Source organism: Nipponia nippon, unplaced genomic scaffold (assembly GCF_047370975.1).
Source record: "Nipponia nippon isolate SJK-2023a ecotype South Korea unplaced genomic scaffold, ASM4737097v1 scaffold_9, whole genome shotgun sequence".
Classification (NCBI taxonomy): domain Eukaryota; kingdom Metazoa; phylum Chordata; class Aves; order Pelecaniformes; family Threskiornithidae; genus Nipponia; species Nipponia nippon.
The window spans coordinates 35,825,644-35,853,579 of NW_028262413.1; the positions used below are offsets into that span (position 1 = coordinate 35,825,644).

A 27,936-nucleotide genomic window follows, 5' to 3' on the forward strand; every position below is an offset into this window, starting at 1 on the left:
CCCGTGAAGTTCCTGCTGCTAGCGCTTGTCGAGCACAGGTCGCCCTGCTCCGCCGGCCTCTCGTTCAGATCCAAGTTCTCCATCGGTTCCGTGCTTACAGCCGCGCTGTTACTAGACCTGGCTCCTGCCCCTTTGCCGTCCAGGCTGACGGGAGATGAGGGCGGCCCACCCGTGCTTCTGCAGGTCAGACCCGGCAGGCTCAGCGGAGGCAGGCAGAAGACTCCTATCCCCCGAGTCCAAGAACGGGATCGTGACGTGTTTGTCTTTACCTCTGCACCTTCCCCTGTGGCTGAAATGATGCTGCACGAAGCAGCCCGCCCTCCCACCCGCTTCTGCTTTACTTGCTTGGGGGGACTGAACAGGCATGGCAATACGCTCGCTCTCCTTTTATGGGCTCTTACGCATCTTTCTGCTGCCTGCTGTGTGAAAAATCGAGTCCGCATCAGCAGCCCTTTACTTCCAGAAGTGCCCTTTGGTCGCTCACTGTCCTCCTGGAAGAGTAATGGTTTCACATAAACGCATGGCTCAACTTCAGCCTCAACTATTTAAAACAACAAACAAGTCAACCAAACGAACAAACCCACGCCCAAAGCCACAACAGGAACACAGTACTTTAATCATCAACAACTTTTACTGGTTTACAACCTTGACAGCATATAGTGCTGATACGCTAAAACACTCAATTCATGTTTCCTCAATGGAAATTTAAATTGAACACTTGCTCGTTTGTCGCATACAAACAGTATTACTCAAGCTGTAGAGAGAATGAGGCTATTTCTTTAAAATACAACAGTAAATAGATAATTGCTTTGGAATATAGGCTATGTTTCCGTGCTTAGCTTGGAACCAACAGAATCAACATATGTGGTCATTTGACTTCTGCATTAAGCCTGAAAAATAATCAAGAAGAAAAAAGTATCACCTTTTTTGGAAAAAAGACCTTGTGTTTACGGTAGCTGGCTATCAAAGTAATACCACTTTTGCACTCAAAAATAATGAAGTCATACAAGAGATCTCACTACACTTGATAGCATTACATCAGAGTGTTCACTTTGCTTGTTGAGGCTGTTTATGATTCCTGGCTACAGACTGAATTCCTTCATTTATTCCAAAAACGATACACATTGTAGGCACAAAAGTGATTGCTGTACCTGTTCCATGCACCTTTTCAAATGTCTTGCAGCAGTTCGGAGGGCCAAACCCTTTTGGTTGAAAAAAAAAAATAAAATCCCTAGTTTTCTATGCCCAGCCTGTCAGATACCTGTCCTGAAAGTGCCAACAAGCAGTCAAATACTTAGCTGCTGTCTACAGAGCTAAACCAATTAGTAAGGTCCACTACTACCACCTGTGACAGGACACCTGAGAGTTGCAACTTAAAAGGCCCTGCCTTCGATTGGAACATAAATCATTAAGCAGCTAAACTTGATTTAATAAAGTAAGGAAGGGATTTGGGCTATCATTTCCATAATCCAGCCTTTCATTTTTCTCCTTCATCTTCAAGTAGGAGATAACTGCCTAATCTTGTTAGATAATGATAAAATAAATCATCATAGAATCACAATACCTGAACAGATTCCATGAACATGCAGCCCTTCAACAAATGAAGGAAGACATTACAGCCTGTTTTTTTGACACAAAATTATTATGGTGCCTAGCAAATAAAGAGTAAAGTACAGCTTTAGGCAACTCAGCACATGACATGCTTTGGCCATGTTTATACAGCATTGTCTGTAAAAAGACACTTAACTCGTGACTATGCATACTGTGTAAGAACTTCAGTTTCAAAACCTAAGAAGTTCTTGAAAATTTACAAAAGCCAAAACCAAAAGAAGCCCTTTTTATTACTAGTCAGATCGCTTGTAGTTGTTTCGAAGTTACAGTATGTATAGTCTTTGGTTTTAACAGAATTAATTCCATCTTGCTTTTCAGAGCACACATTTATTTGTAATTATAATAAAAGGCTGATTTTGAAATAGGAAAAAAATGTTCTTCCACAAGTATAAACCAGTTATATACATCCTCATTGAAGGCACTAGAGTTTAAAATTCTCTGTACAGTTGCAGTAAAATTCAAAGTCACCTCCGGAATAAAGTCTGTCTTTAAAGATCCAAAACAAGATTTGCAGCAAATTACAACATGGGCAGAGTGTCAGAGAGTTGCTCTGTTAAATTTTTATAGTATATACAACCTGATGCAAAAATCTCAGTCCAATATGTTTTCTATACCTAAAATGCTCACCATAGTATGATCCTTTGATGAAAACAGTTGTCAGTTGAATTCTCTGTTGCTATAAATATAGCTGAGCGGTCCCTTAGAACATTTTTCTGAGTTTATGATCTCATGACAACATTGAGCAAACTAGTACAGTACAGTCCAAACAGACCTACACCAAAAAGCCTCTGGATTTTCATATGATTTTAACGAAGTCTACTGTGATTATGTACAGAAGTTGAAGTGATTCTTGTTGCCTTATTAGTTTGCTTACGGAACTTTAAATACTTTAATAATCATTATACCATACAGATTTGACACTGCATATTGGTTAATTTCTGCATGTCTTATGTAGTGTTTCAACACCAAGACATAAGTAGAATAGAAAAATCCTTTCTTAAAAGTGTTACTTCATTGCTTTATTAGAAAGTGATAGATTTATATGAATTACTAATAGCTTAATACAACAGCTTGAAAAAAAGGATTTTTCCATTTGCCAACAACTTAGGACAGCGGTTTTACAGTTAAGGCTGCTTTTCCAGTACAGAATTATGCAGAATTTAACAAATGCATGGCCACTACTTCTAGAGAAATCAATACTTATGAATGTAGATAAGGATTTTTAAACAAAGAATATAAACTAAATAATGCTGATGAACACATGAAATTGATCTAAACACATATCCAGTTTAGATACAGAGCAAGATACAGTTACGGGACCTTTTGAAAAAGACTTCAAGGATTTAGGTGTAATAGAAAAACTGTCATTTTGCAAGGCTTATACTTTTCTTTTTTTTGGCAAGGCTTCCACTTTTTTTATTAGTCCCTCAAATCTCTTGGGAGAAGTCCTTAGCCAATTTATTTGTGTTTGGTTTAAAGGGATGTCTTTAAACTTAATCACAGTATCAAGAACTAATAAAAAATAAAAAAGTAGAATTACAAATAAGATAGCTGTGAAAGATTTCTCTTCAGTGCATATGAACAAGGCTGAACAGCTCTACACAATGAGTCCAACTGTTGTGTGAAGAATCCTTTATCACTAACACATTGTTTTCAAGAATATACGCACCCCTCCACGTAAATAAGCACCCCCACATTTTCTAACAAACATTTCAATTGGGTCATTATCTGCCCCATGATCTTGAATGTCCCATTCTTTGACTACAGACAGTTATACCATTGATTTGCAATTACATTTGTAGTAGAAAGCACAGCCAAAGTCTTGAAATACAAAAAGATTCTTAAAAAAACAATCAAAAACTATGATACAGAGACTGGTGCAGTTACTGTGTCTCAATCTGAAAAACATGATGCATACCAGCAGATTATTAATATAGCTTTGCTTTAAAAGGAATAGGGTTTCCAGTCTTTTCCCTTCTAACCCAGGTAAATGTAGTCCAAGACTGCCAAAGCCCACGCTGATGCATGTGCCTTGACGACCCTTGAAATCACCGCAGTTTTCACAACAAGATCTGCTAGTTGTCTCCTTCAACCCTTCTCTTGCGCACTGTAACAAGAAAGAAAAAAAAAATGTTTTTACTACTTTATCGTTGTAACTACTTTTTGTATTTCTACAACATCAACGGTTACTTTGCCACATAAAGTTTCACGTAGTACAACTTAAGGTAACTAACACTTAGTATTATCCATCATTTTAAGTTTATGCTTTAGCAGTGCTTATTGCATTATTCATGAACAGCTTCAAATACTTGTGAGGAGAGACTTGTGGGAAACATTAATCGTTTTATGTTTGGTAAGCAGATTTAGCTAGTACTCTTTTTTTACATTGCAGTTTTCTAGTCGTGGAGAATTAAGTTTACATGGCTTCAAAAGAAACAGTATAAAAGTTTCACAGTATATCTAATATGATTTATCCACTTTGCAAAAAAAAAGATCTGACATTCAATAGCCTAAAATATTCCTCTTGTTAATAAAAAAATATTCAGTTGTCAGAAAATGCAAGAGCATCAAAAATTTGTGAATAAAATCACTAAAAGCTCACATGCTGTTTAGACTTAGAATATGCAAGATTGACTGAGTGACTGGAGTTTTGCTCAATATTTGTAGTACTTTTAATTTATATTTTCTTTTTCCCTTATCAATTTGTGTTTTCCTTTTCTGCGCAGACATAACAAATGAGGCTAAGGGTCTTAGAAATTATATAGGGCATCTCCATTTTGTTTAAAAAAAGTGGAGCACGCACATCTATATAAGAAGGAAGTGATTCTGTTCTCAAATCCACTCACTGGAAATTATGTAGTTTTGCAATTTGAGTTGATTTTCTTTACCTTCAGATCAAAATAACAAAGGGAAAGCTGTTTTGTTTCCCCTCCCTCTTCCTGTCTCAAGAAATGCTTTAAATACAGTCTAAAGAAAGAATCAGAATAGGATCATGCTAGAATGTTACTCTTCACAAAGCCAATCTGTTGCTCACTTTGAGAGTAACTCATAGACTTATCTCTATTTGAATCCAAACAGTTTTCATCAGTGACAGAAGTAATGCATACCTGCTTTCATCCAATTGCAAGAACAGATGGAAGTTTTCAACCTTAGACTTCTCCAAGCATGCAGTGAAAAGCAACATGTACACAGTTTCAGACAAAGAAAAGGGAAGTAGTACAACACAGTGTAAACAAGGGAGAAAGAAGATGTAGACTCTTTTTTTAGAAGAAATGTACAAAGACAGAAATGAGAGACTTCGAACACCTCAGTTTTCAGTGCTCAATACCCAACTGGGTATTCAGGGTAACCTGTCTCTGTAGCTTCAGGGCTGGAGAGATGAAAAGGTATTTGCAGAAACTTTTACTCGCATACTCCAGACTAAGAAAGCAAAGAAAAAAAAGGCAAGATATCAATAGAAACATAGATTTCCAACAGTGAAACACTAAAATGAGAACTGGTGAAAAGAGAAACCTTAAAAGAAAGTAGAGACACCTGAAGCATTATGACAAAAAAATAAGAATAACTGATTTAGAATCTATTTTGAGAAACAGTTATGCAGTGTCTGAGTGCCTTTCTTCTCTGTCTGTGCTCTATTCTGTTACTCCTCCTCCATCTCTTTGAGATGTTCTCCTCCACTTTAAACTTTACTTAGAGGGGAAGCAGATCTTTAAACCAAATTCCAGTTTCCCTATGTCATTCCCTCTAATGTATTCCTGAACTACTACTACTAAACTGCCTCGCCTGTTTTCACAGTGATGAGATGTGTAATCCTTACCACAAAGCATCTAAAGCCGAGAAAGTTAATTAAATGGAGTTTTAAAATGTAATTCTATTTAAATAGATGGACCACATTATCTTGTTGAGAGCTTCAAGTATTTGACATTATTATACAAACAATTTCCACTCACATGCTCATTATTAGCCAATTTTCTGCTGGTCCATTTAGTTAGGATTCTAACAGATGAGCTCCAACAAAACTTACTGCAGCAAAAAAAAGATGCCACTGCTACCAGCTGCCTTTAAGAGAGGCAGGGAAGGTACCTGTGCACGAACAGAACCATAAGGGAAGAGACGACCCAGTCCCAGCCTCTGCACATGACAGCACGTTCCGTTTCCTTGCTCAAGCAACCCATATGAGACTGGGTGTACTGGCACTGAAGAGAGCATCCTGCACTATTAATTTCAAGTATTGCTTTTAAAGAAACGATGAATCTTATCTGAATAAAACTGATCAAAACTATTATTTTCCCTCCCTTTGCCACAAGTCATGCGGAATTTGAATGTTCTTGTTCTAGACTATGCTAAAAATCCTCAACTCATACACCAAAATAAAAGGAGAACATCAAGCAGCAACGGAAGAGTAGGAGTAAAGCACAGGAGAAATCTGAAACTGATCTACTCATATTTTGCTATCCTCATTATGTCAACAGAAAAGCAGAAAAACCAGACACCTGTAAAACCTGTGCCACACACACATTCATTTAATAGTCACTCTCTACTGACAGGTCTTACCCAAATCATTATTTTTTGTGATAGCTGCAGCTGCCCTGGCTCGAGGTCCCTGTTGTGTGAAATGGTATCCAAATTTTAGGATCTTGGTGTTTTCTTCAAGCATCTTGGCAATTTCTACTTCTGCAACTGTGCCCAGCTGCTGCCTCTGTCAAAATAAAAGGTACACAAAGACAACAGAGCTTATGCGTATTCACCCTAAAAGAGATCAGAATACTTTCATGATATTAGTCAATAACACTTAGCTTCATTTTGATTAATCTAAAAGGCGGAAGGTCATAAAATACGTTTGTACACTTTAAAGCACAAGCAAGCACAGAAGTGACTAGGAATCAGCTTCAACTGGATGCTTCTGAGACTCTTAAGAACAATCATTCAAGGGGTTAATATATTTAAAAGTAAAATATTTTGGAAAGTTTATCACAAGCTACCTTCTAAAAATACTCAGTCAACTAGGACAGACTGATTTTAATTATGATCTTACCACCACCTCACTTACCTGATTATCAATTTTGATCTCTGTCAATGTTTCATTGTCTTTCAGTGCATCGACCAGTGCCAAAATTCCAACTCCAGTGATGAAGTTTGATTCTATGTTTAAACTTTTTAATTTTGTGTTTACTCTCAGCATATCTGCAAGAGCCTTTGAACGCAAGAAAGCATCATTAAACTTTTGAATTTTGCTACAGTACATCATAGGACACAGCGATAACCATTTCCACTAACTAGTTCAGTAGGAGCAACAAGTTCACAGATGCATGGTGTAACTTTGCAAGTTTTCACTTACTATTTGAGACTGAAGTGAGTCTTCAACGAGGCATTATCTACATTCCCTTTTTTAATAGTATTTAGTCAAGAAAGGGCCTGTCTTTCTCTTGTTACAAACTAAAAAGCTACACGGAATATAAATTGTCTGAAATTAGCATATTGGACCAATTCCATTTTGTAAGACCTCACGGCATACAATGAGTAATGCAAGCTACTAAGTAAAGGCCAAAGAAAGGGCATTAGTCAACTGAAAGGAGAATTAGATATGGTTAATTTGTAAACAGGAGATCTGACTTTCAAAATGCTTGTGTCTACAGATTTGGTAGGAAGAGGTAAAATTCAAAGCTGTAAGCACAGTACCAGCATGTAGCTAAAAGCACTCTTACGGAAATGGCATATACCTGATCTTATTTCTGAGAAAATAAGAAAACAAGAATAGGTAACTGCTGGGGTTTACTATAATAAAAATCATAACCTTTACATTTTTTTGTTTCAAGTCACAATGCAAAAAACCCCAACAAAACCACACCTGAGAAAACAAGCCTTTATAGATTTTTTTATTACAAATGTTTCAGTTCTACTGAAAAGGAACTTGTTAATTGACTCAAAACAAAGCTTTCAAATGTTCATTTGTTCATTTAATGGAGTTTTTCAAACTAGTTTTCTTTGTAATTTGAAATTAAAACAAATGCAAAGGATTGCCTGCCAAAACCGTTATTGCTGTTTTCTAACCTCGTTCTTTGCAAATAAATAAGGTACTGCTTTTGATTCAACATAGGAAAAACAGGACCAGATGATAAATACCTAAGTTTCAGTTGTGTCAAACTAGACACCTTGACTAATATTATGCTTTATATGCCAACACTTTAAGCTAAGCTTTGGTAGCAGGGAGATCAGAGAAACAGGTATTTTACAACTTTCTTCAACTAAAACTCTAGTTAGTTGAAAAAGATTATGAGCTTTTTCAGTCCTCAGATGTACTTCTTTTAAAGCTGATTTTGAATATACTATTGGCTTGTGGAATGAATATCAGGAACTAAAGAATTAGGAAAGAAAGAAAAATGGGAAGGAGGTTAGCAACATGAAAAATTGGGGGAAGGGACTGGAAAAAAAGAATTCGTACTCATACATCTGATGCATTGCTGCGTATTAGTCAACTAGTAATCATTTACCAACTTTGATACAACAAAGGTTTGTTAAAGAAAACATACTTTACAGTGTAACAGAATTTAATCATTTTCATTCCTAAATATTTAAACAGGATTCAGTTCAATCCCTTACCATTGCCTTTCCATCCTAACTTCCCTTGCACCCCACTTCAGCACATTAGCAAGAGTACTTACAACAGCAACAGGATCATTGCTTCGGGTGGCTGCAAGGCTAAAATTCTTCACATGCGTGTTGGTTTCTAAGGCTTTTGCAAATTCTTTCAGCGTTGGAATTGGTATGTTCTTGAATTAAAAATAGCATTTCACTCTCTTGAGATACACAAGTTTATCCCCTCCCCCCCAACATCTTCCATTATCTTATTCTTTTTACAGCAAAATGTACTATAATATTAACTATTACTTTCAGACTGCTGGAGACCAGTGAAGGCCTACATGTGTAGCAAAGCAATATGTAAGATGCAATGGCTATTAGAGTCACCAATTCTAGAAAGCAAAGTCATCTTTACTACATTGATGCCATTGCCACAATAGAAGTGTTAAAAAATACTTAGCTGACTTGGAACTGTTACTGAGCAAAATTTACATGAACTGAACATTCTGCTAACTATCAGCATCAAATTAATCTCTCACAAATATAAAACGATTTAGAGCTTTAAACTGGTGAGACCATTAGCATTTCATTCTGTGTTCTATTAAGAATAGAATTTGCCAATTTATAGTTTGACAATTTTTACCATGTAGTAGCAACAAAGCTTAAAAGGAATAATGAATTAGGGTAGCAAATTTCTTAGTCTATTATATCAGAAATTTTGTACTGTTGCCTTTTTAGGCATTTATTTTGGCTAGTATTTCTCTATTGTACAATATTCTTAAACCATGTATTTTATTTTCTTCCTTTAGTAAGGGCAACAAATAGCCTAGGCTGCTAGCAAGGCTGTAGCTAGCAGCCTGGCACTGCTGTCTGCACTGTAAGTCAGGAGTGCTATAGTTCTGTTTTCTTTCATGCAAATATACAAAAGTTTTAGTCATGTTTAAAAACACAACCGTTGCACTTATGAGCAGAAGCTGCCCTAATTGCCGACAGCTCTTCTGTACAAGAATCAGAAGGATGTCAGGTACAAATATCACTTTGTTTGCAGTAACTGAGAGCACACTGCTTCATCAAGGACAAAGGATTCAAAGCAGGAGTTAACTCCACGATGAGGATCTGCTGAAAGTGCCACCAACTTGGCAGCAACAGAAATCTGGCCTGGCAGTAAGAAAATCTAAGACTTTTTAAATACATATTTGGCAAAAGAAAACAAGATGGCTTATTGGTTTAGCTCCAGGTTTCTGAGATTACACACACTGCAACATTCAGCAGAAAGGCTGCTGTACTTAAAATAAGCCTATCACGCTCTCTTGTAGAGTTTTACAACTTAAAGTGTCTTCTACTGAGAAAAAGCAGCATATTTACTGCAGACTTCAGGTAATTACCTTAATGTTATTTAGATTAACTTCAACAAGACGGGAATCATTATCTTTAATCCTTTGCAGCGTCTCCTCCACATTTGTGGGATTTGGTGGTTCATCAAAAACAGGCAACATTTTTTCACCTTTCACTATATCTGAAAAGGCATTTAATTGTAACCAAACAGGTCACATACATTCACTGTGAATAAGCGATACACATACTAAATATTTACTGTATTTAAAGATCATTTCATCCGTTCTTACATCTCTCCCCCATCCAAAAAGCATACCATCCTCTCCTGACCATATTTTCATAAATTTTAATTCTTTTCCAAAGGTCCTCACAGCCTTTCTGCTTTTCTTGCACACCAACTTTTTTCAGAAAGCACATAGGAATTGCATTACAAACACAAACATGAAACCTAAAAACCAACACACAGAGGCATGTTTATGCCTACTTTTATCCCCCCCAAAGCGAATTAACTGCAGAATAGATTTCAGTGTACATAGATATATTTTAATTCCACTCTTGCCAGAACTCAATTAGCAATGTTATAGACATGCACATTTCCAATTCAAGACTGAATAGTCTATAAAGAATGCTAGTGCAACAGAAAATAGTTAATGCTATAGTAACTGTGTGCGGTACAAAGAACTCATTTATCTAGCACTCGCGTACACACTTACTTGAGAAGCTGTCTTTGTCAATCCCATTACTGCCTCCTACTACATCACAGAACTGATTGTTTGTTATCAAGTTGGACATTCCCAGTATAGCTGTAAAAGAAGAAAAAGCAAAAACCCCAATTCTGCTATTCTGGAATAATTCAGCTCAGATGCAGAGTTCCTTTAAATAAAAAGAACTGATGTTTGTAAAACACCCAGTTATCAGTACAATAAGCCATTTTATCTCTTAATAATGTAAAGAAAAGTAGAAAAAAATTTCATTATAGACTTTTTAGTTGGCTTTCACATCTTAGAAAGCTTTGACCTCACCAGGTTCAAGCATCAAAGTTAAAAGTGCAGTTCAGTCACAAAATTCTTGACTGAATCTTTAAGAATACAGGCACATAGCAACACATTCTTATACACAAGCAAAAGCGGTAGTGTACACAACAAAAAACAGCCAGTCTGAGGAATGAACTTAAAGGTTTTGCGTTTGAAAATCAGATATCTTATGCAGGCCAAAATAATCTACCCTCCTATAAATTATCACAAATTAACAAAGATGATACACTACAACCAAACTGGCATATAAGATGTCCTAGTTTCTATCACGACTACAACTTCATATAGTCACACTTCAGGTAACAAACACACTACCAAATTAATTATAGATCTTTCTTGTCTAAATACGCAACAGCCCATTCATACTTCAAAAAAACTAACCTGCAAGGTCACCTAATTCTGTGTCTGTGGCACTGGTCAAGGCTTCCTCTAGTTCTGGATCCAGAGAGAATTTTTCTTCTGTATAAGACTGTACAGGCTTTTGCTTGGGGATAAATATTTTCCCTGGAGTAAAGGAAATGAAAAGTCTGATGTTACTTTGTATTATATAGCTACTTATATTTAAACTTTTTTGTACTTAAGGAATACGTATTACGTAAATCCTGAGAAGAGCACCAAGGACAACATAAAGGAATGGAGTTTCTTCTGTTTGCTCTTGAAAGTCAGAAATTATGAAAGAGCATAAGCAGGAAAATAACATTACTTATTCCAAGTTTTCAGGAGTCTGTATCATGACTCCAATCTTATTTGTTTCCCCTAAGTATTAGAAAGTAAATTATAAGCCTCCATTATACATTTTAAACAGCCTAGGAAAAGTGCCTGTAAGGAAAATTTAGTATCGCGACTGATACCCTCTCAAGGGAGAAAGGGACACAGGCAGAACTGTAATCTGAATGTCAGAGAAATAGAATATCAAAGAATCATCTGAAATCACGGACCCGAGTATTCACTGCAGTTTTATAGCACACACAATAATTCTGATTTCAGACGTTAACTCAATTTTGAAGTAAAAAAGGGGATGCCCGAGCTGCTTGACAAAACCATGGTTTGTGAACAGCACAAACCAAGATAATAGATCTCTCTGCCAATGACGCTATTTTCTAAAATGATGCTTAGAAAGGTCACAGAAGAATCAACAGGAAAAGGAGCAGTAGTAATATCACATTCTGCAACAACTTTTTAGTCATTACAGATGGGTAATGGGAAAAGTTATTTTAGGAGACATGCATTATAAATAGCCTGTGTGGTTAGCATAATTCCTGCATCTATCTTCAGCTGAAAAGTTAGGGTAAGAAATCAGAATATGAGAAAGCTATTCTAACAGTTACTCTGAAAACAGTTCAGATTTTAATGATTTAGAATTGGCCTTTCAGAACAAAGAAGTCTACCACTAGGTAAGAACCCATGAGAGGTAAGGGGTGCTTAGGTTCAGGACAAATTATCATGGTAAATAAAAGCTCCGGTACTGTATGAGAGAACACAACTGATGCATTTGATAGAAGTAATTCACAACTAGAAAACTGTCAATCTAATGTTAACAGTTATTCAAAGTTTTTCAAACTTCCCAAGTTGCCTGAGCTACCAGCAGACAGAGCTGTGGGACAGGGGTTCCAGCTTCCTTTCATTATTTCCTCGGGTAGGCAATGGTGTCGATAATCTTCCTATGAAGACTCGGTGCTAATTCAGGAACCCACCCTCTTCCATATTCATAGCTAAAAAACATTTACACAAATCATACTAGCTCATCCCAATTACACGATGACAATCCACCATGCACCAAAATCAGACCAGCTGGGCAGAAGCCTAAGATTTTTTCTTCCTCCTACTGCATACAAATGTATCTTGTTACATGTTTGGACTAAGACTAAGTTTAGCATTTTTAAATATCTCCCAGTGACAAGAAGCTTTATAGGGATGTGTCAGTTTTACTTCTGGGAAATTCCAACACAGAGGGATTTTGCTTTCACCACTTGTGGGAGGCAATGCCTGAAGTCAGCTCCTGTGTCCCACAGCAGGCACAGGCATAACAAAATCCATCCACCTTTTCTCTCTCTCCAAATTCCCATCCTAGATTACAATAGCTTGTGGTTCATTTTCTTTTTAAAGGAACTTAATGCATTACCACTAGCACAGATTGCAAAGTGTACCAGGTTTTTCTCTGACAACACAGTCTGATGATCAAGATCTGTTGCTAGCAACACAGTATTTTTGTTCCTGGGTTGCTGTCTCTTTGGAAAGTTGTATAAATGGTCATTATCCATATTTAGAAGCAGAAAATAAATCTCCTTACATAACTGTACTGACTACAAACAGTAGCTGAAAGCAGCTGACATGCATTACCACCCATACCTTGGGTTTGATGGACAGTGCAGCAGAAACTATGGTGATTCAGGATTAAAAGAAAACCTTCCTAAATTTAAGGCTTAGGCAGTAAATATTTAAGATTATTTTGATATAATCAATACAGTACATTTCCACCCCCATTTTATTTTACCAGTGTCACCTACTGGGGAGAGAGTAACTTGCAACTTAAATTGTAATTTTCAGAAGAGATATGAGAATGTTTGATGAGGTTTTCATTAACCCATGAAACACTCTGAAGAGCATACACGTGATCTAAAGCCTTTCATTAGCTACGTTTGCATTGTTTTCCCTCAGTAATAGACTAGTAAAAAACCTGCGGATTTCAGAATCCAAGGAAGGAGAAGAGAAGGAAAGTGCGATTTGAGCACCTGAGCCTTTGTTCACGTCATCCTATTTGCAGCACCCGTGCAGCAGGCAGCAAGTGGGAGAAGCAAGCTGATCTCAAAAGCAACTTTGTAAAAATGTGTTTCAGCCTAGATCAGCCTCCTGCCTGGTTCATCACACAGTACCCACAAAAAAGAACTACTTTTCCTGATATTACTTTAAGTAATTCTTAAACTCATAGGTTAGGAACTTCTGGTTCTAAACATTTGCTTCCTAAGAGTAAGACTAAATTTATCCATACATGCCTGACTCTTAAGATAACCTAAAAAACAAAAAGTATATGCAGACTTTATTAAAGCAAAAATGTTAAAAGCAGCTCCCCTCCAGAAATGTTCAATGCAGCCAACTCCAGACATGAACTGGGTCAGGAGCAGTTTTTGTTATAAAACAGGTCACACCCTTGTGTATATAATCTCTCATTCATTGGCTTCATCTCATCCTTGCCCAGAGTTGAGAAGTTTATAATGCATGTACGAAAGCAGGTCCTTCCCTACTCCCCACTTCTAGTAACGAACTTACTTCAAAAAGGCTAAGACCCCTGCGTCTCTGGGGACAATGATCTAACTCAAGGCCTGCTGCCAAGACAGTCTGGCAATTCCCTTCCCCCCTTACTAATGTAAGCTTTTTATATATAAAAAAAAAAAAAAAAAGACTACACATCATCTGTGCAGCCCATGAGATGAATAGCTTTCTTGGCCCTCAAGTGGAACGTTTCCAAATAGCAGGGATTTGATCACATGAAGGAACATGACATCCTCCTTTTCAGCCAACAAGGATACTGCAAAGATTAAGCAATACAACACGAAGAGGCAAATTTCAGAGATGTTCACAATTTCTGTAATAATTATACATTCAGATCTTCTATGCCTTTAGCTAACATGTTAAATGATGCACGTCCCAGGATTAATTCACAGGCTTTCTTTGCTACAGAATGAACTTTCAGTTCCAAGTTCCACACAATTGCATTGTTCAAAAGGCAAAACATTGGATGATGTCTGTTGAAGTGCCCCCGACGTTTCATACACAGACTCACAGTATCTAAGGTGGGACTGAAAATCTTGCAGAAATCAGGTGTGTCCGGTGTGGCCATGCACTGCATATTGCTGGTACTATTCTCACATATCCCGCCGCCCTACCCCCATGCTAGCGACAGCAAGCGGCCACGACTTGCAGATCAGAAGAAAGTCTAAAATCCACTTTGCAGTACTCTGCAGAAAAGGAATCAAGTGTCACCTGAGGACAACTGAATACAAGCTTGTCTCATCAGTGACTTCATGAAGAAGAACCAGCAACATCTGATGTATTCCTTACATCTTATGTTCCTTAAAGCTTCATCAATGCAGAAATGGATATAATCCGCAATTCATCAATCACCAGTTCTTACCACGTGACGAACTTAGGTTCATCAATTCACTTGTAAGCATAATTTGATACTAATTTTTTTAATTCAACCTACAAGTGGCTTCCTCAATGTCTTACTGTAGAAACAGTACTGTTATTCATTATTTCATTACAGAGCACATAGCAGCGAGTTAGAAAACTGTTTTACATTAAGGGTAGAATATCACATGTTATTTTGTTCTAGTGGTCTTGTATGGAGAATGTCAATTCGACAAGTTTCTCCAAAGCTCCTACAGGATACTGCCTTCATTTTACAACATGTAACACACTTCCTTTAAAGACCAGTGACTGAAAGGCAAACAGAGAACACAGCATCCCAAATCTGCTGCAACTGAAGCAAATGGTGATCTAGAGCAACAACTGAGCAGGGCAGCACCCAAAGAGCTCTAGCCAGGTGACTACAGTTTCAGCCTAACAATATTTTCTGGGTGACAGAGCAGGGTTAAAAAACAAACAAACAAACCCATAACAGTAAAGCAGAAGTTACACGAAATGCAAATCTACACAGAACAAACATACCCCGGCAGGAATGCAGAGGGAGAGTTGGAAGAGAAAGCCACGATTGGGAGAGTGCAAAGGCTAGAAATGCAAAGCTTAGTTTACATAATAATTTGCTAATGCCTTGCACTATACAGCACAAAATACAGTACTGATGTTAGATATATTTTTATCTCAGGTGCAATAATTCTCATCTTTTGCTGTTCCAAGAGCATTGGTCAGATGTGTGGAACACACTTGAGGGCAACAGACTCCAGTGCTGAAGCCTCGCTTCGCTGTTTAGATGAGAGATCCTTCTCCTTGCAGTATGCCTTGTAAAATCTTTATGACGTACTTACATACACAGATTGAGACAAAGCTAGTTTTGTTGAGATTATTACCACATTGCTCTCATGAATATCTTGAACAATGGTTTACTATATGGTTCAACATTTAATTAGAACAGAATGTGACTTAAGTCATTAAATCGTGTTTAAAAAGAAAGTATGTTTTTAAGGATGCTTTTAGAAACAAAATCAGGCACTGGAAAGATGCAATAGAATATAATTTAGGGATTGTTAAGCTTCACATTTCTTTAGCATTGTTCATCTCACTACATCAGGACACTACATGATTTCAGATCTTCCACATTTCGTAGCACACAACAAAAAAACGTTCCAAAGATTTGGCAAAATCACATCATCTATCAGTGAGAGATGCAATGTTGTTTTAATAACATGTTCCCCCAAAATGGGTTACTTGGGACAACTGGAAGAGAGGATTTTCCTTTACACTGTAGTAGGGAAACAAGGTTGCCAGAATCTGTAGCAAGCCAGGATGTTTAAAATTAACCCAAGGTAAGCTTCTTTGATAAACCTGCAGGCCCAATCACCACGCAGGACATCAGTTCTACTAAAATACAAAAAGGAAAGAGAAAGAGAAGGATAGATTTTTCCCCTTCTTACTCCATGAAACGAATAATTAGACCACATTAGAGCAATGAGACCAGCTAGGCACACAGAGATATTTTAGCAAAGCCCGACCCACAAAAATGGCACCAAGAAAACAGCTGCAACTCCAGCCTGTGTCTCTCCCCGCAAAACCTCTAGATCTGACATTTACAATTGTCAATTTTCTTCTGAATTAACAGGATAATCAAGCAAGATTTTCACCTACCCCTATTCCACAATTTGTTAGCATTTCTCCATAATAAATTTATCTAGCCAAAGAGAAAAATTATAAGCCAGCTTAGTCATTTGTTTGAGGGTTTTTTTTTTAATATTATAGAAAAGCACATTAGGATCAGAACTCTCTCTAGATAAAACACATCCTACAAAAGTATTAAGTTTTGCTCCACTCCCTTTCCAAGTTTTACATCTAGATAAAGATCATGATTTCTTGATTTAAAAGATTAAGTTACAGAGGTTTGCCATTTTTGTGCAAAATGGCCACAAACATGGCAGCAACTCAAAGCTGAACCATAACATTTTCATGAGGGGAAAAGAAAAGGTTATCCCTCACCTACTACAAAATGAGCTTAGCCTTCTTGCCTCCTCCCACCCATTTAACAGAGCGTGAATTTCCATACTGAACATTTGTTTCCACATTTTTAGTTTTGATGAAAGTAAGCTACCTTTCATTTCTCATATTATTTTCTCTTCTTCTTTGGTACTAAAATAAATGGTAGAAAGAGTTATTACATAGCAACTCTTTTTTTTTTTTTTTAGGAGATACAGGAAATTTTACTAACTAAACTGGTATGACACATTGCGACATCCAGACAGACTGCTATTTAGTAATACTTTATTACATAAAGGAAATGACATTTGATCTTTCTTAACCAAGATCTGCATTACAGCTGGACCTTTCTGGTTTTCTACATGATTCTCACAGATTTTATCTACCCAAACAAATAGTTTTGCTGTGTGCACATATACATAAGCTGACTTTAAAGAACCACCTATCTGAATGAAGTACTAGTACTCAGTAGAAAAAGAAGTACTAACTAGAGCAAATCCTCCACGCCCAGCCTCACATCCTGAAGGCACGGTGTACAAGCTAGCCAGGCTGCAAGGGATTCCCCAAACCAGCTACGAGGCCCGAATATACTTGAACTCAATCACATTAAACCATTAGGCTGTCTCCGACACATACTAGCAAATACGTCAGGCAACAAGCAGAACAGGGGAGGCAGCAGCAGCACATCAACACAGTCAAACACAGCATCAAGAGGTACTTGCCAGCAGCGGAGGTACCATAAGGGTACTGCTGCTATAGGTACCTTTGACTGCCTTCTACATTCAATACATGGCATTATCCTTAACTCAGGTACTCTTACAGATTCAGTCAGCAAACTCCCATTCTCCTGTCAGCATAGAAGTGTCACAGTTATCTCTCAACAAAAGTGGTGTTAAACTACACAAATAAGGCAAAACACGGTATATTAAGGAAGTAGTACATCATATACAGTGTGGCACACTATAAAGTCACAATCTCTCTATTACTCCAAGGAAGAGGAAAAGAGAGACCAACATTGTCAAGTAACAGCTATCTGGTACAGGCAGAGAAAATGCAAATATCCCCAACGAAATTTTCACTGAATATACACCACAATCACATATACAAACTCAGCAGATGAATGAAGACTCAAGTCTGAAATAAGCAATGATTCACACGAGAGAATTAAGTAGAATTAAAAGGTTTCAAACCCTTAAGAAGAGAGGAGCCTGTTCATCTTGGGCAGTTGGAATACAACATATAAAACAATTTACTGAAGTCTTACTGCAGCAGATCTGCCCTGCTGCTGGGGAAGGTTCAGACAAGCTAGGATTCACAAGCGTGCACAAACACCGTGGCAACAGCTAAAAGCCTCCTTCTATACCTACGTGCCCAGCACAGGACGGGGAGTTTTTGTCCCTACCAATAGTGCTTAGTAAGGCACAACAAATTTGGGAACTTGTTTTTTTGGCGGGGGGGGGGGGGGGGGGAAGAATCTATTCTTACAACATTTAAGATGCACATTCTTTTTCAATTTTCTCCTGAAAAGGAAAACGCTTCCCATCAAGTCAATGAGAAGACTAGATCCAAAACAAAGATTTAAAATCCCAGGCTTTAATAATGTGTCCACTCATTGGGTCAATGTTTCCGTGGGTTTTAGACCACAAACCACTGCCAGATTTCAAAGCTTCTTATGATGTTAACTATGTAATTATTTAATAATAACTATGCAATCTTATTAAATCTCTCAGTAAGGATACTAGAAAGACAACATGATTGCACACACAACTTGCCTGGCCTTGCCAGCCTACAGCGTCTTTGAACATTAGTGAGTATCCACCATGATATCAACCTACTGCTATTTTTAAAATTCAATGTAGTATTATAAACATTACTGTCTGTACTCGGCACCACAGGGCATAAGCCACAGGCACAACGACAGCATTTGTTATTTTTGACACAAATCAGGGGTAGCTCTTACTTTGAGGACACCATCCCCATCAGAACTTTGCAATCTTTGATAAAATCTTTGAGTCTTATTTCCTTCCTGTGCTACATGCAACCAGCACGCCAGCCCCAGCGCCACAAAATGCTTGAACAGGAAGCATCCTGCCTCTGCACAGTAGCGCTCGTTTGGAAACGCCGTGAATTAAAAAGCATTAGAGCTGCCAGTGCTTCAATAAACTTTGGTTCACAGTAGTTCTGGCTAGTCCACTTCAGAGATTTCATAACCACCTACACCGGAAAGGGTGGCGTTACCTTTCTTTTCTCTTGTAAAAGGTACATAGTCTTCCCTGTCTTTGTGCTCAAGAGCCTGCTTCTCCAAATACGCAAGGAGTCGTTCCCTGTCAAAAGGACCTGAAGCCTTTTTAGCAGTCTGGTCTTTCTGTCGGAAGCCTGCGGGCAGAAGTGCGTTCTGCAAAACAAAATGGAGCAAACAGGTACAGCTTAGAAAGTCTGAGTGAACACTTGTTTAGTTTCATTTCCCTCTTCCTTCTCCCTCTCCCCAAGGTTCAAACCCAATACATCATCCTTTTTAGGCAATCTCTGATCCCTTGCCAAGTTCCTTATTTTGGGGGCAGGGAGGGATGCAAGGTAATCTATTCTTTAGATACCAAGAATATAATTAAAAATAGAGCACACTGCACTCTGAATAGGACTGAAGCAATTCTTTAAGTACAATAGATCCCAGCACTACACTTGCTAGTTACTTTGCATTTCTTTTCTAGAACGAACACTGTTTAAATGAGTAGTAGTAAATAAAACTCAGCTATTTAGAGTTTAGACATTCGGCAAGAAGACTGCTTCCTCTGTGACTTACATCCATGTGTTTCTAAGTCTTTAAAAAAACTGCCTATACTATTGTCTGGCATTTAACACAGAGCATTTCTACTTTGGACCTCGCTCAAGGTGGGGTGCTTTTTTGCTATCATCAAGGTTTTCCAGCTACAGAAAAGGAAAAAAAAAAAAAAAGAGGATATTAGTATGGAAAGAACGGAACGTATAGAAACTCAGACTACCATAAAAGACAACCAACCACTTTTGCCAGTTCTCCTCTGTTAAAATGTCTATAAAGCCAAAGCCAATTAAAATAACAAGAACATCTTGCAATGCAACAAAATAGGTGATCACAATGTTCTTAAGTGAACATCAAGATTAAACTTAATCCCAGTCTTATTAAAGCAAGAACAGAGAATCAAGAAGTGAAAACACAAGTCTTAGACTCTGACAATAGCTACAGTATCAGTAGAGGGCATAACTCAGCTCTTTATAACAGAAAGGTAAAATATTCCTTATTCAGTACCCCATGCTGACATAATCATTCACTCTTTGCAAAGTCAGCACGAGGACAGGAACAGACGTAGGCTACCAGATACAGGACCAGGAATCTTTAGAAGAGGTTAGCACCCTCCCTCTCCCATCAAACTCCAACAGTAGAAGCAACAAAATAAAAATGGATGCAAAAGGTCTGTTTACCAGACCACACTGGAAAACAGAAAGTTAAACAGGCATTTCTAAATAAACTTTCTTTTCAAGAACAGACTAAGAGCAATTTTTATTTATAAATAAATCCCAGAAAGCTCCTCCTGACAATCCTTTCTTCTGTTTTCCTCTACTGCAGTTGCATTCATGTTGCAAACAGGAAATAAACAGTTGACACATTATATACACATATATATCTGTAAATAAGATCATTAGCAGACTAGGAAAAAGCTCTGCCCAAAAGTATATTGTTCAAGTGAAAAAAAGAATGTCAATTTATTTCAGACTAGTTTCTAAACAAATGAAAAAAAAAAAAAAAAACCTTCTCTTGGCTAATACCTACCTCAGGGTCAAGATCATCCAAAACAGTTTCCAGTTGTTTCAGTTCTTCTTCCGAAAGTTTGCCAAGAATTTCATCCTCATCGAGATCTTTGTACTTGTCCAAGTCCTTTCGAAATGGGAGCGTCATGACTTGGGCAGTAGCAAGTTGCTCAAACACTTCAAAACCCAAGCCTTATTCTTAACCAGATCTATAAAAAAAAAGTTTTAAAAAGAAAACAACCATAGGTAAGGTAAACATCCCAACTACAAAGCATCTTCAACCTCCCAATACAGCTCTGAAAGGAAAGCTTTTTCATCTGGTATTCATATTTATGTGTTACTCTATGACAGAGCGCTTGGAAGGCGTCTACACCTTGCTTCTTCACTGACAGGAATCCTGTCCTGCCATGCCCTTTTCCATCAATAATACCCACAGAGCGGGGCAGGCAGTGGGGTGGGAGGGAGGAGATACCAATTATACCTAGTATTTATGAGTCCAGCTTAACGCCATTGGTTTTTACAGATACTGCAGTCAAAAAGAGTTAAGATGATGTACATTTATTGTTGTTGCTGCTGCTGCTATTGGAGATCAGTGAAGGAGAACTTCACTACAAACAAGATAATTGGTTATTACTGACTCATATCGCTGTGTATTACCTACAGAGGGAACAAAGGAAGTTTGCCTCTGAGTTAATTATAGCACTACCATTGAAGTAACATCCTGTTCTGTCTGAGGAAAATTAAAATACCTTGATGAAAGGCTTAGGGAATACAGCTCCCAAGTAGCAGCACTCCAGTCAATCCTACTACCAAAAAAAAAAAAAAAATACAGAACAGACTGCATACCTGCTCACTAAATATTAGACTTGGAGGAAACTGAGGTGCTTCAAAAGATGTATAGCCTATACAGTACTTCTCATGGACATGGAGAGCACAGGGAACGTTTTTTCTAACGGTCACAATTTTTGAGCATTTGGCTTGGAAAAAACACACAGTTAATCACTACGCTGTTGAAGCAGACAGGTTGGTTTCTCTCATTTTTCTGTAAGAAGTTCTGGGATTCTCCTTTTGTTCACCCAGATTTGTGCTTCAAGTCGAGCACACACACAAAAAAGGTAACTTGAATGACTCTCTGTAAGTGAGCAAGAGTGTCCGTAATATATTTGGGGAGCAAAAGCTAGATCCCTACATTCAGGCTCATTAGCCTCCCTAACCCCTTTTGTGGCCCTATAGAAATATGCAACACAGAGATCAGACATACAGCAAACATTATTTGTTCTCTAATAGCCCACATTCCAGTTCAGATGCTCACATCACATGTACTAACTGCATTGCTTCAAACCTGCACTTACACTGTATTTTAAAAACAGATCAATTTACAGTTATTGCCTTTTAAGTAAAAGGAAAAGAAGGGCCATATATACATGCTATACCATGGAATCCTGCTTACGGAATCCCTTCACCTCAGTTGTTTACATCAAGAAAGGTCTCCCTGGCCGTCACAGTTACGTATGGTGATACTTTAATTCAGAGACACTGAACAGACAGACATGAGCACATAAAGGTTCATCCATGCCATTCAGTCAAGTTTACCTCTAAAGTAAATCCGGTTTTAACAATTGCCTTTGCAGGAACAGTAAATTTTCAGTTCCTACCAACATCTACACCTGAATGAGGAATATATTTACAGCTATTTTCAGAATGTATGCTTTTAAAAAATATTACTGATATAAACACTAGAGCTTACTTGTAAACCATAGGTGACATCGATAGAACATAATTCCAAAGCTGAACCACCAATTTAGGTAAAGTTCCCATGAACATAACAAAAACCAGGAGGAATTCTCAATTTCATGGTAAATTACATCAAAAGAATGGTGTCTGGCTTCCTCTGAACTCAAAACCAATCATGTTGGAAGAGCCTGGACCTTTTGCAAGAGGCCACGGAGTTGAGAACATCAGAGTTTAACGGCTGCAGAAAATGCAGAGGGTAGCACACCTATGTTTTTCACAGCCGTGTTCCCAAAGTAACCAAAGGCGTGTCTCTATGGTCTAGCGTGCCACCTCCGACAGTTTTCATGGTCTCGTGGGTTTTGTTTCTCCAGGTGCATAACAGCTGAAGGACAATTAGCTGATAGCTGCAGCAGGGGCCGCGCAATCTGCATGCAACCTTCTCATTCCTAGAGCCTTAATGTTTTTCCCCTTCCTTACAGTTTAAGCCATTACACGCTATCATAAGAGAAAAACATTTCCTGCAGCCAATTACACAGCATTGCCTGTGACCAGGCTGCACCTTCTGAATCCTACATCAACATGCTGCTATTTCCCACATTTCTGCATGCCCATTTGCATTCAAATATTAAAAGGTGTAGTTTTAAGGGGTAATTATAAGGAGCAGAATAGGCAGCATACTGCAGACTTACTCTGACGGAGAGTAGCACTGCATAACCACACATTACATTCGTGTAGGCTATATTTCCTCTCCATGAATTGCTGTAAAATGCCGTCACCCAGAATTAATTACCTTTTCTTTACTGCATTGGTATGTTTTACATTGGAAAACTACTCATCCTTTATAATACATTAATTAAAGTTCAGGTCATAGCCCTTAGCCTCACCTGTTTTTATAATATGATCAAAGTAGCCATTTCAAATCCTGAGGTACAGTGTTCACACACACATAAGAAGTGAAAAATAAAGCAGCAGAGCAAAAAAACCCACTATTTCTGTAACTAAGTCTTTACTTCAGCAAGAGGAAGAGAATGACACGTGGCCTGGCAAATTTAAATTTGAAGAGTTTTGGACACATTTTCTAATACCTATCAATCAAAAGTATATTTAAAATATGAAAGCATACTTAACTTGAGACACCTTTAAAAAGTTATGATGGTAGCACTAATTAGCATATCTGTACTACAGACTGCTTGATAACAACTTTCAGACACATTCCCTACAAAAGAAACCACAGCATATATGACACTCATACATAACGTGCTAAAAATGAGGTTTTAAAACATAGTGTCAGAAATTCTCATTGCCTAAAAAGGGCATAAAGGCCAGCTGAAGCCCTAATCTAATCTAAGAAGCCCCTTCACTGCCCATTAAATGCATTTGGTACTCTATTTGCTTTCCATCACTCACTGTAGCAGCGCAGCTTAGAGAAAGATACACGCGTAACAAATTAAAAGTTTTTAGAAGTCACAGTTATTTAGGCTGTGAATATTTGTGGCACATCTCACTGCAAAACCATAGGCAAAACTGTAACCATCAATTTTGGCTTTGCAAATACTTTGCACTTTTTTGATGAGTGGAGGTAGTTTTCTTCTAAGTATCCTTCTTAGCTTTACCATGAAAACATTACGTACATTAAAAGTCAAAAGGGCTAGTATTCTTTTTTCAGATATATAACTATAAGGTGAACTAGGTTCTTCACTCTAGCAACTTCATAGTCACATAAGGAACATTAGGGGAAATGGAAACAAAGCCATCACTTCCAATCAATCAAATTTCAATTCTATGTTTATTAAGCAGAAGAGAAGTTGAAAAATCAGAAATCAAGATATTCTGCTGGACATCACAAAGACAAAAATCTTGCCATTATTCCTTCACCTGAGAAATCAATGAAAAACCAAAGAAATTAGAAGATAGCAGTAACTCTACTTTATGCCATTTTATAATTACCTGAATCACCCCCTGACAGACTGTCAAGCAACTTTCACACACCTCTTAACTAGAAGTTAAAATATTTTTGTTTTCTCCTATCTGAAGTGTATTTTTTACAAACCGCAAGATTCTAAAAATAGCTAGCTTCCAATTTTCTTTCAAAAATTCGCCCCCCAGAAATTTCTATTATACTTCAGAACATAATTTCCTGGGACCCTAACAGGAGTAACTCTTTAGAAAGATCTTGCCCACAGGAAACCACAGTCTTGTTAAAGTCCACTGTAAATGGGTTCGGTAACTTGGATTTTAAAATAGAAGTGACATCATGAAAAACAAACCAAGCCGGTTTTGGCCAGCACGTTCACAGAGTTCACTTTAATCTCATTTGTTCCTTCGGAGCCTCCTTCCACCCAGCCTCTGGGTGAACCCGGTCTGGAGCAGGGGGGTTCACAGGGCTGTCAGCATTCCTGCACCAGTCAGGGCCCCAGACCATCCCAGCTGCTTGGAGGAACCTAATCTGAGCCCTTCCCCAGGGAACCCCTATGACAGCAACAATTTTATTTTCCAGTGTGCAAGATTATACAGAACTGTTTATGAAGAATGTGCTGCACTTGAAAGAGCTATCTTTATTTACCAAAGCTAGGACAAACATGAGAAAATATAAATATTACCATAATCCTGGCAAGTTCCTTAGGATGGTTTTGTAACACCGTATGATACCTCTGCTGAACAACCCAATCCTGCTTTTCTTAGCAGAAAGCTCGCAAGAGCCCACCTGAGCCTTCCAAATCTCCAGCCTGGGCTAGGGTACTCAAACCAGGTTCTCCTGCCCAGAAAACCAGCATTCCCTAGCCCAAAGCCTTACAGAGCCAGCAGGTGGCAGCTCATCTTTGCCTACGCTTTTTGTCAGGGTAAATTGTGTTTTCCAGGCAGTAAGGAATAGCTATTCTGGGCTAAAAACAAGCTCAAGGCTTCATTCTGTTCAAAGAAACAATTTACTAAGTTTTATAGATGGCAAGCGGAGCTTCCCCAACTTCACATTTGTCCATACAGCAACTCAGTGAGTGGAATGGGACAGACAGCTACTGCTGAGTAACTACACAGACATGAAGATTCTTCTGTGAAGGAAATAGGAAAACACCTGTATTTCCAGTTCCTGCCAGCTCTTCCTCTGTACTGGAGGGCACTTGGAACCAGACAAAGCCCACTTGCTCTTTTATAAGTCCTGTATACAACTGCACAGAACTAGGACACAGCTATCTTGCAAGCAGGCTGCTCTGAGTGATGGCTAAGCTGCCAAGTTGGCATTGCCCCATAAAAACTTACTCCTGTGTGCCTGTTCTTGAAAACCAGTTGTAAAAACCCACGCTGCAGGGCTGTATGGACTTACCCATCCAGCCCAGGCAATAGCAGAGGCGACCGAGCCAGGAGCCCCAAAGCGTGCATTCGGCAAGCTGCGTGGGGCACAGAAGAAGCAGCAGCCTCGGCAGCACGGGAGGTGGCATTTCAGCACATCCATCTCCATGACACTTCCAGGCACGCTCATCAAAGTAGCTGCAGGGCAGGTGTTATGATCACAAACACAAGGCTGGGATAAGCTAAAAATCCCAGTTACCACAGGTACTGCCTGCCCCAAGAAGCTCCTCCAGCAGAAATCGCCACTGCAGCTGTCCATTCCCTCTCCCAACACACAGGGCAGCACCACTGCATCGGGAGTTACTGACCAGCCAGGACGAGGGATGTTTTGACATCATATTTTTTTCAGACAATACCTGGATTTTCTTCAATAGAGATGTACCACCCATAGACACTGATACACAGTATCTCCGCCTGGAGGAACTGCCTACAAGCCTTTCAGTCAAAAAGAAATATCAGGAGCAATGTTTATAGAAACATTCAGGTATTTTTATCCATTACAGAACAGTGGTGAAACTTACAATCCTAGAATGGGACAGCAGAAGAAATTTCAAGCTCTGTGCACCTGACACAGTAGCAAAACATTCATCTTGAGGATACATTCGATATATGACAGCGAATCTAAAGCATACAGCAACCGCTCACAGAGGAGCGCTTATTTTCAACGCAACTTGCGCCTACCCGCAAAGAAACAGGCAGACAGCTTTCAGAGGCTCATCCCGAGAGCTTCGGTGCAACACGCTCAGGAGGGAGAGGAAGGCGGGGGTGCAGGGGAGCGCCGGGGCCTCGGCGGGGCCCGTCCCGCACGGCGGGCGGGGGCCGGCTGCAGGGCAGGGAGCCTGCGCCGGCGGCGGGTGCAGCGGGAAGGCCGCCTTCCGCAATGAGGTGTCGTTAGCTGGCGTGCTTTGCAAGCGGCAGGACACACAGATAGCAAGCTGAAGGAATTATGCTAGCCAGGTCTACAGGCGAAGTTTTAAAAGTTACAGTTTTCGGGTTTTACAGCAAAGCTGGGTGCTGGCTAAAAAACTAATCAAGACCCTGTCCCTGAGGGCCCCCCAGGAGACCCCGCCCGCTCCTCTCAGCCCTGAGCCCACAGAACCCCTTTAACTGCCAGCGGCGGGGAAACCCCACGGCTGGGGAGCCCGTTTCCCACCGAAAACGCGAACCCCCGCCGCGCCCTGCAGCCCCGCAGTAACGAAGCTCTAACCTTCCCGCTCCGGAAAACAGACCGAGGTCTCGGGGGGCCCCCGCTGAGCCGCTGGGGTCCGGGGCGGACGGGCGCCCACCCAGCCCCTTCTTCTTCTTCCTCCTCCTCCTCCTCCTCCCGCCGCGGCCCCTCCCGCCGCGCTGTGGCAGCGGGCGGAGGGCTGCGCCCGCCGCCGCCCACCCCGCCATGCCCTCCCCGGCACCCCACGAGGGCTGCCCGGCACAGCCCGACCGGCCCCGGCCCCGGCCCCGGCCCCGGCCCCGGCCCCGGCCCCCGCCCGCGGCAGCCGCTCCCCACTCACCCGGGCGGCGGCAGCGACCCAGCTCCCTCAGCCGCGACCAGCAGCCCCGCGCCCCGCCCGCCCGCGCGCCGCCCCCGAGCACGACGGGAGCTGTAGTCCGCCCGCGCCGGGGACCGCGCCTGCGCCGGCCGGGCGGCGCCGCTGCGGGGCGGCTGCGGGGGGCCCGGGCCCAGCCGCGGGCGGCCTGGCCTGCGTGGGGCGGCCCGGCTCCCGCCCTCTCATAAGACACCGGGCGAACTCGGGGCCTGAGGGGCCCAAACGCAGCCGCGGAGGGGCCGAGGCATGTCCTCAGGCCGCGCTGTGCACCTCTGCTTCCCGCCCGGCCCTGCTTCGCGGCTGCCCCGGCCACGGGCGGCCTTCGTGGTGCGGCGCCTCGAGGGCTGCCGGCCTTGCGGCTCCAGCCCCCCGAAGCTGTGTCTGGTTGAGGGAGAGCTGGCATTTACACACGTTACCAGAGTGCCTCCTGGAGCCGTGGTGGGTGTTCGGGATGGGGGGCGGGTGAAGGCTGTACAAGAACAGGACTTGTGCTGAGGCGGGGATGCCTGTGTGCCTGCGCCCCCCGGACGGGCGCGACGTCTGTGCTGCCGGCGGGGTCAACGTGGCCGGGCCCCACTCGCCCTGTGGACCAGGGGTGTCCCCGAAGCTCCTGTGTGCCTTTACAGCTCTCTGCGTCCTTGCAAGTCTGTGGTGGCTTCTTTCTTCTCTCCTGTGGCCTCTCCAGGCTCCTCGCCTTCAACGCTGCCCACGTTTTGTTTTCTCTGCATTCAAAACGTGCAGCTTCCTCCTCCGGGCTGTCGGGCAGGGCGCCGGGGAGGTGAGTCCCCTGCGGCTGGGTTCAAGGCCCCATCTCTCCCGGACCCAGC

General features: G+C 40.3%; 1 protein-coding gene across 4 annotated transcripts; it reads right to left on the bottom strand.

Moving 5' to 3' along the window:
* Positions 1 to 597: 597 nt before the first annotated feature.
* LOC104017147 (tropomodulin-3) lies at positions 598 to 27,221 on the bottom strand. Of its 4 annotated transcripts, none has more exons than XM_087743668.1 (10): positions 27,074 to 27,213; positions 20,509 to 20,695; positions 18,942 to 19,098; positions 10,941 to 11,063; positions 10,239 to 10,328; positions 9,576 to 9,706; positions 8,274 to 8,381; positions 6,662 to 6,805; positions 6,166 to 6,310; positions 598 to 3,718 (listed from the first exon to the last, which is right to left on the bottom strand). In XM_087743668.1, exons 2-10 carry the CDS (start codon positions 20,632 to 20,634, stop codon positions 3,687 to 3,689), a joined length of 1,056 nt encoding a protein of 351 aa, XP_087599794.1. In that variant the 5' UTR covers positions 20,635 to 20,695; positions 27,074 to 27,213; the 3' UTR covers positions 598 to 3,686. The 4 variants fall into 4 exon arrangements, with proteins under 4 accessions (XP_087599794.1, XP_087599790.1, XP_087599791.1 ...); XM_087743664.1 differs by lacking the exon at positions 598 to 3,718 and adding an exon at positions 3,764 to 5,031 and having other exon boundaries at positions 27,074 to 27,221; XM_087743665.1 differs by lacking the exons at positions 598 to 3,718; positions 27,074 to 27,213 and adding exons at positions 3,764 to 5,031; positions 26,773 to 26,865.
* Positions 27,222 to 27,936: the final 715 nt, after the last annotated feature.

Coding starts and splice junctions, on each gene's coding strand:
- LOC104017147 (XM_087743664.1), bottom strand. CDS start 20,634: ATGACGCTCCCATTTCGAAAGGACTTGGACAAGTACAAAGATCTCGAT. Junction 9,707..10,238: donor TGACAAAGACAGCTTCTCAA/GTAAGTGTGTAC, acceptor ATGCCTTTTCAG/ATATAGTGAAAGGTGAAAAA. Junction 6,806..8,273: donor GCAATGATCCTGTTGCTGTT/GTAAGTACTCTT, acceptor TTGCGTTCAAAG/GCTCTTGCAGATATGCTGAG.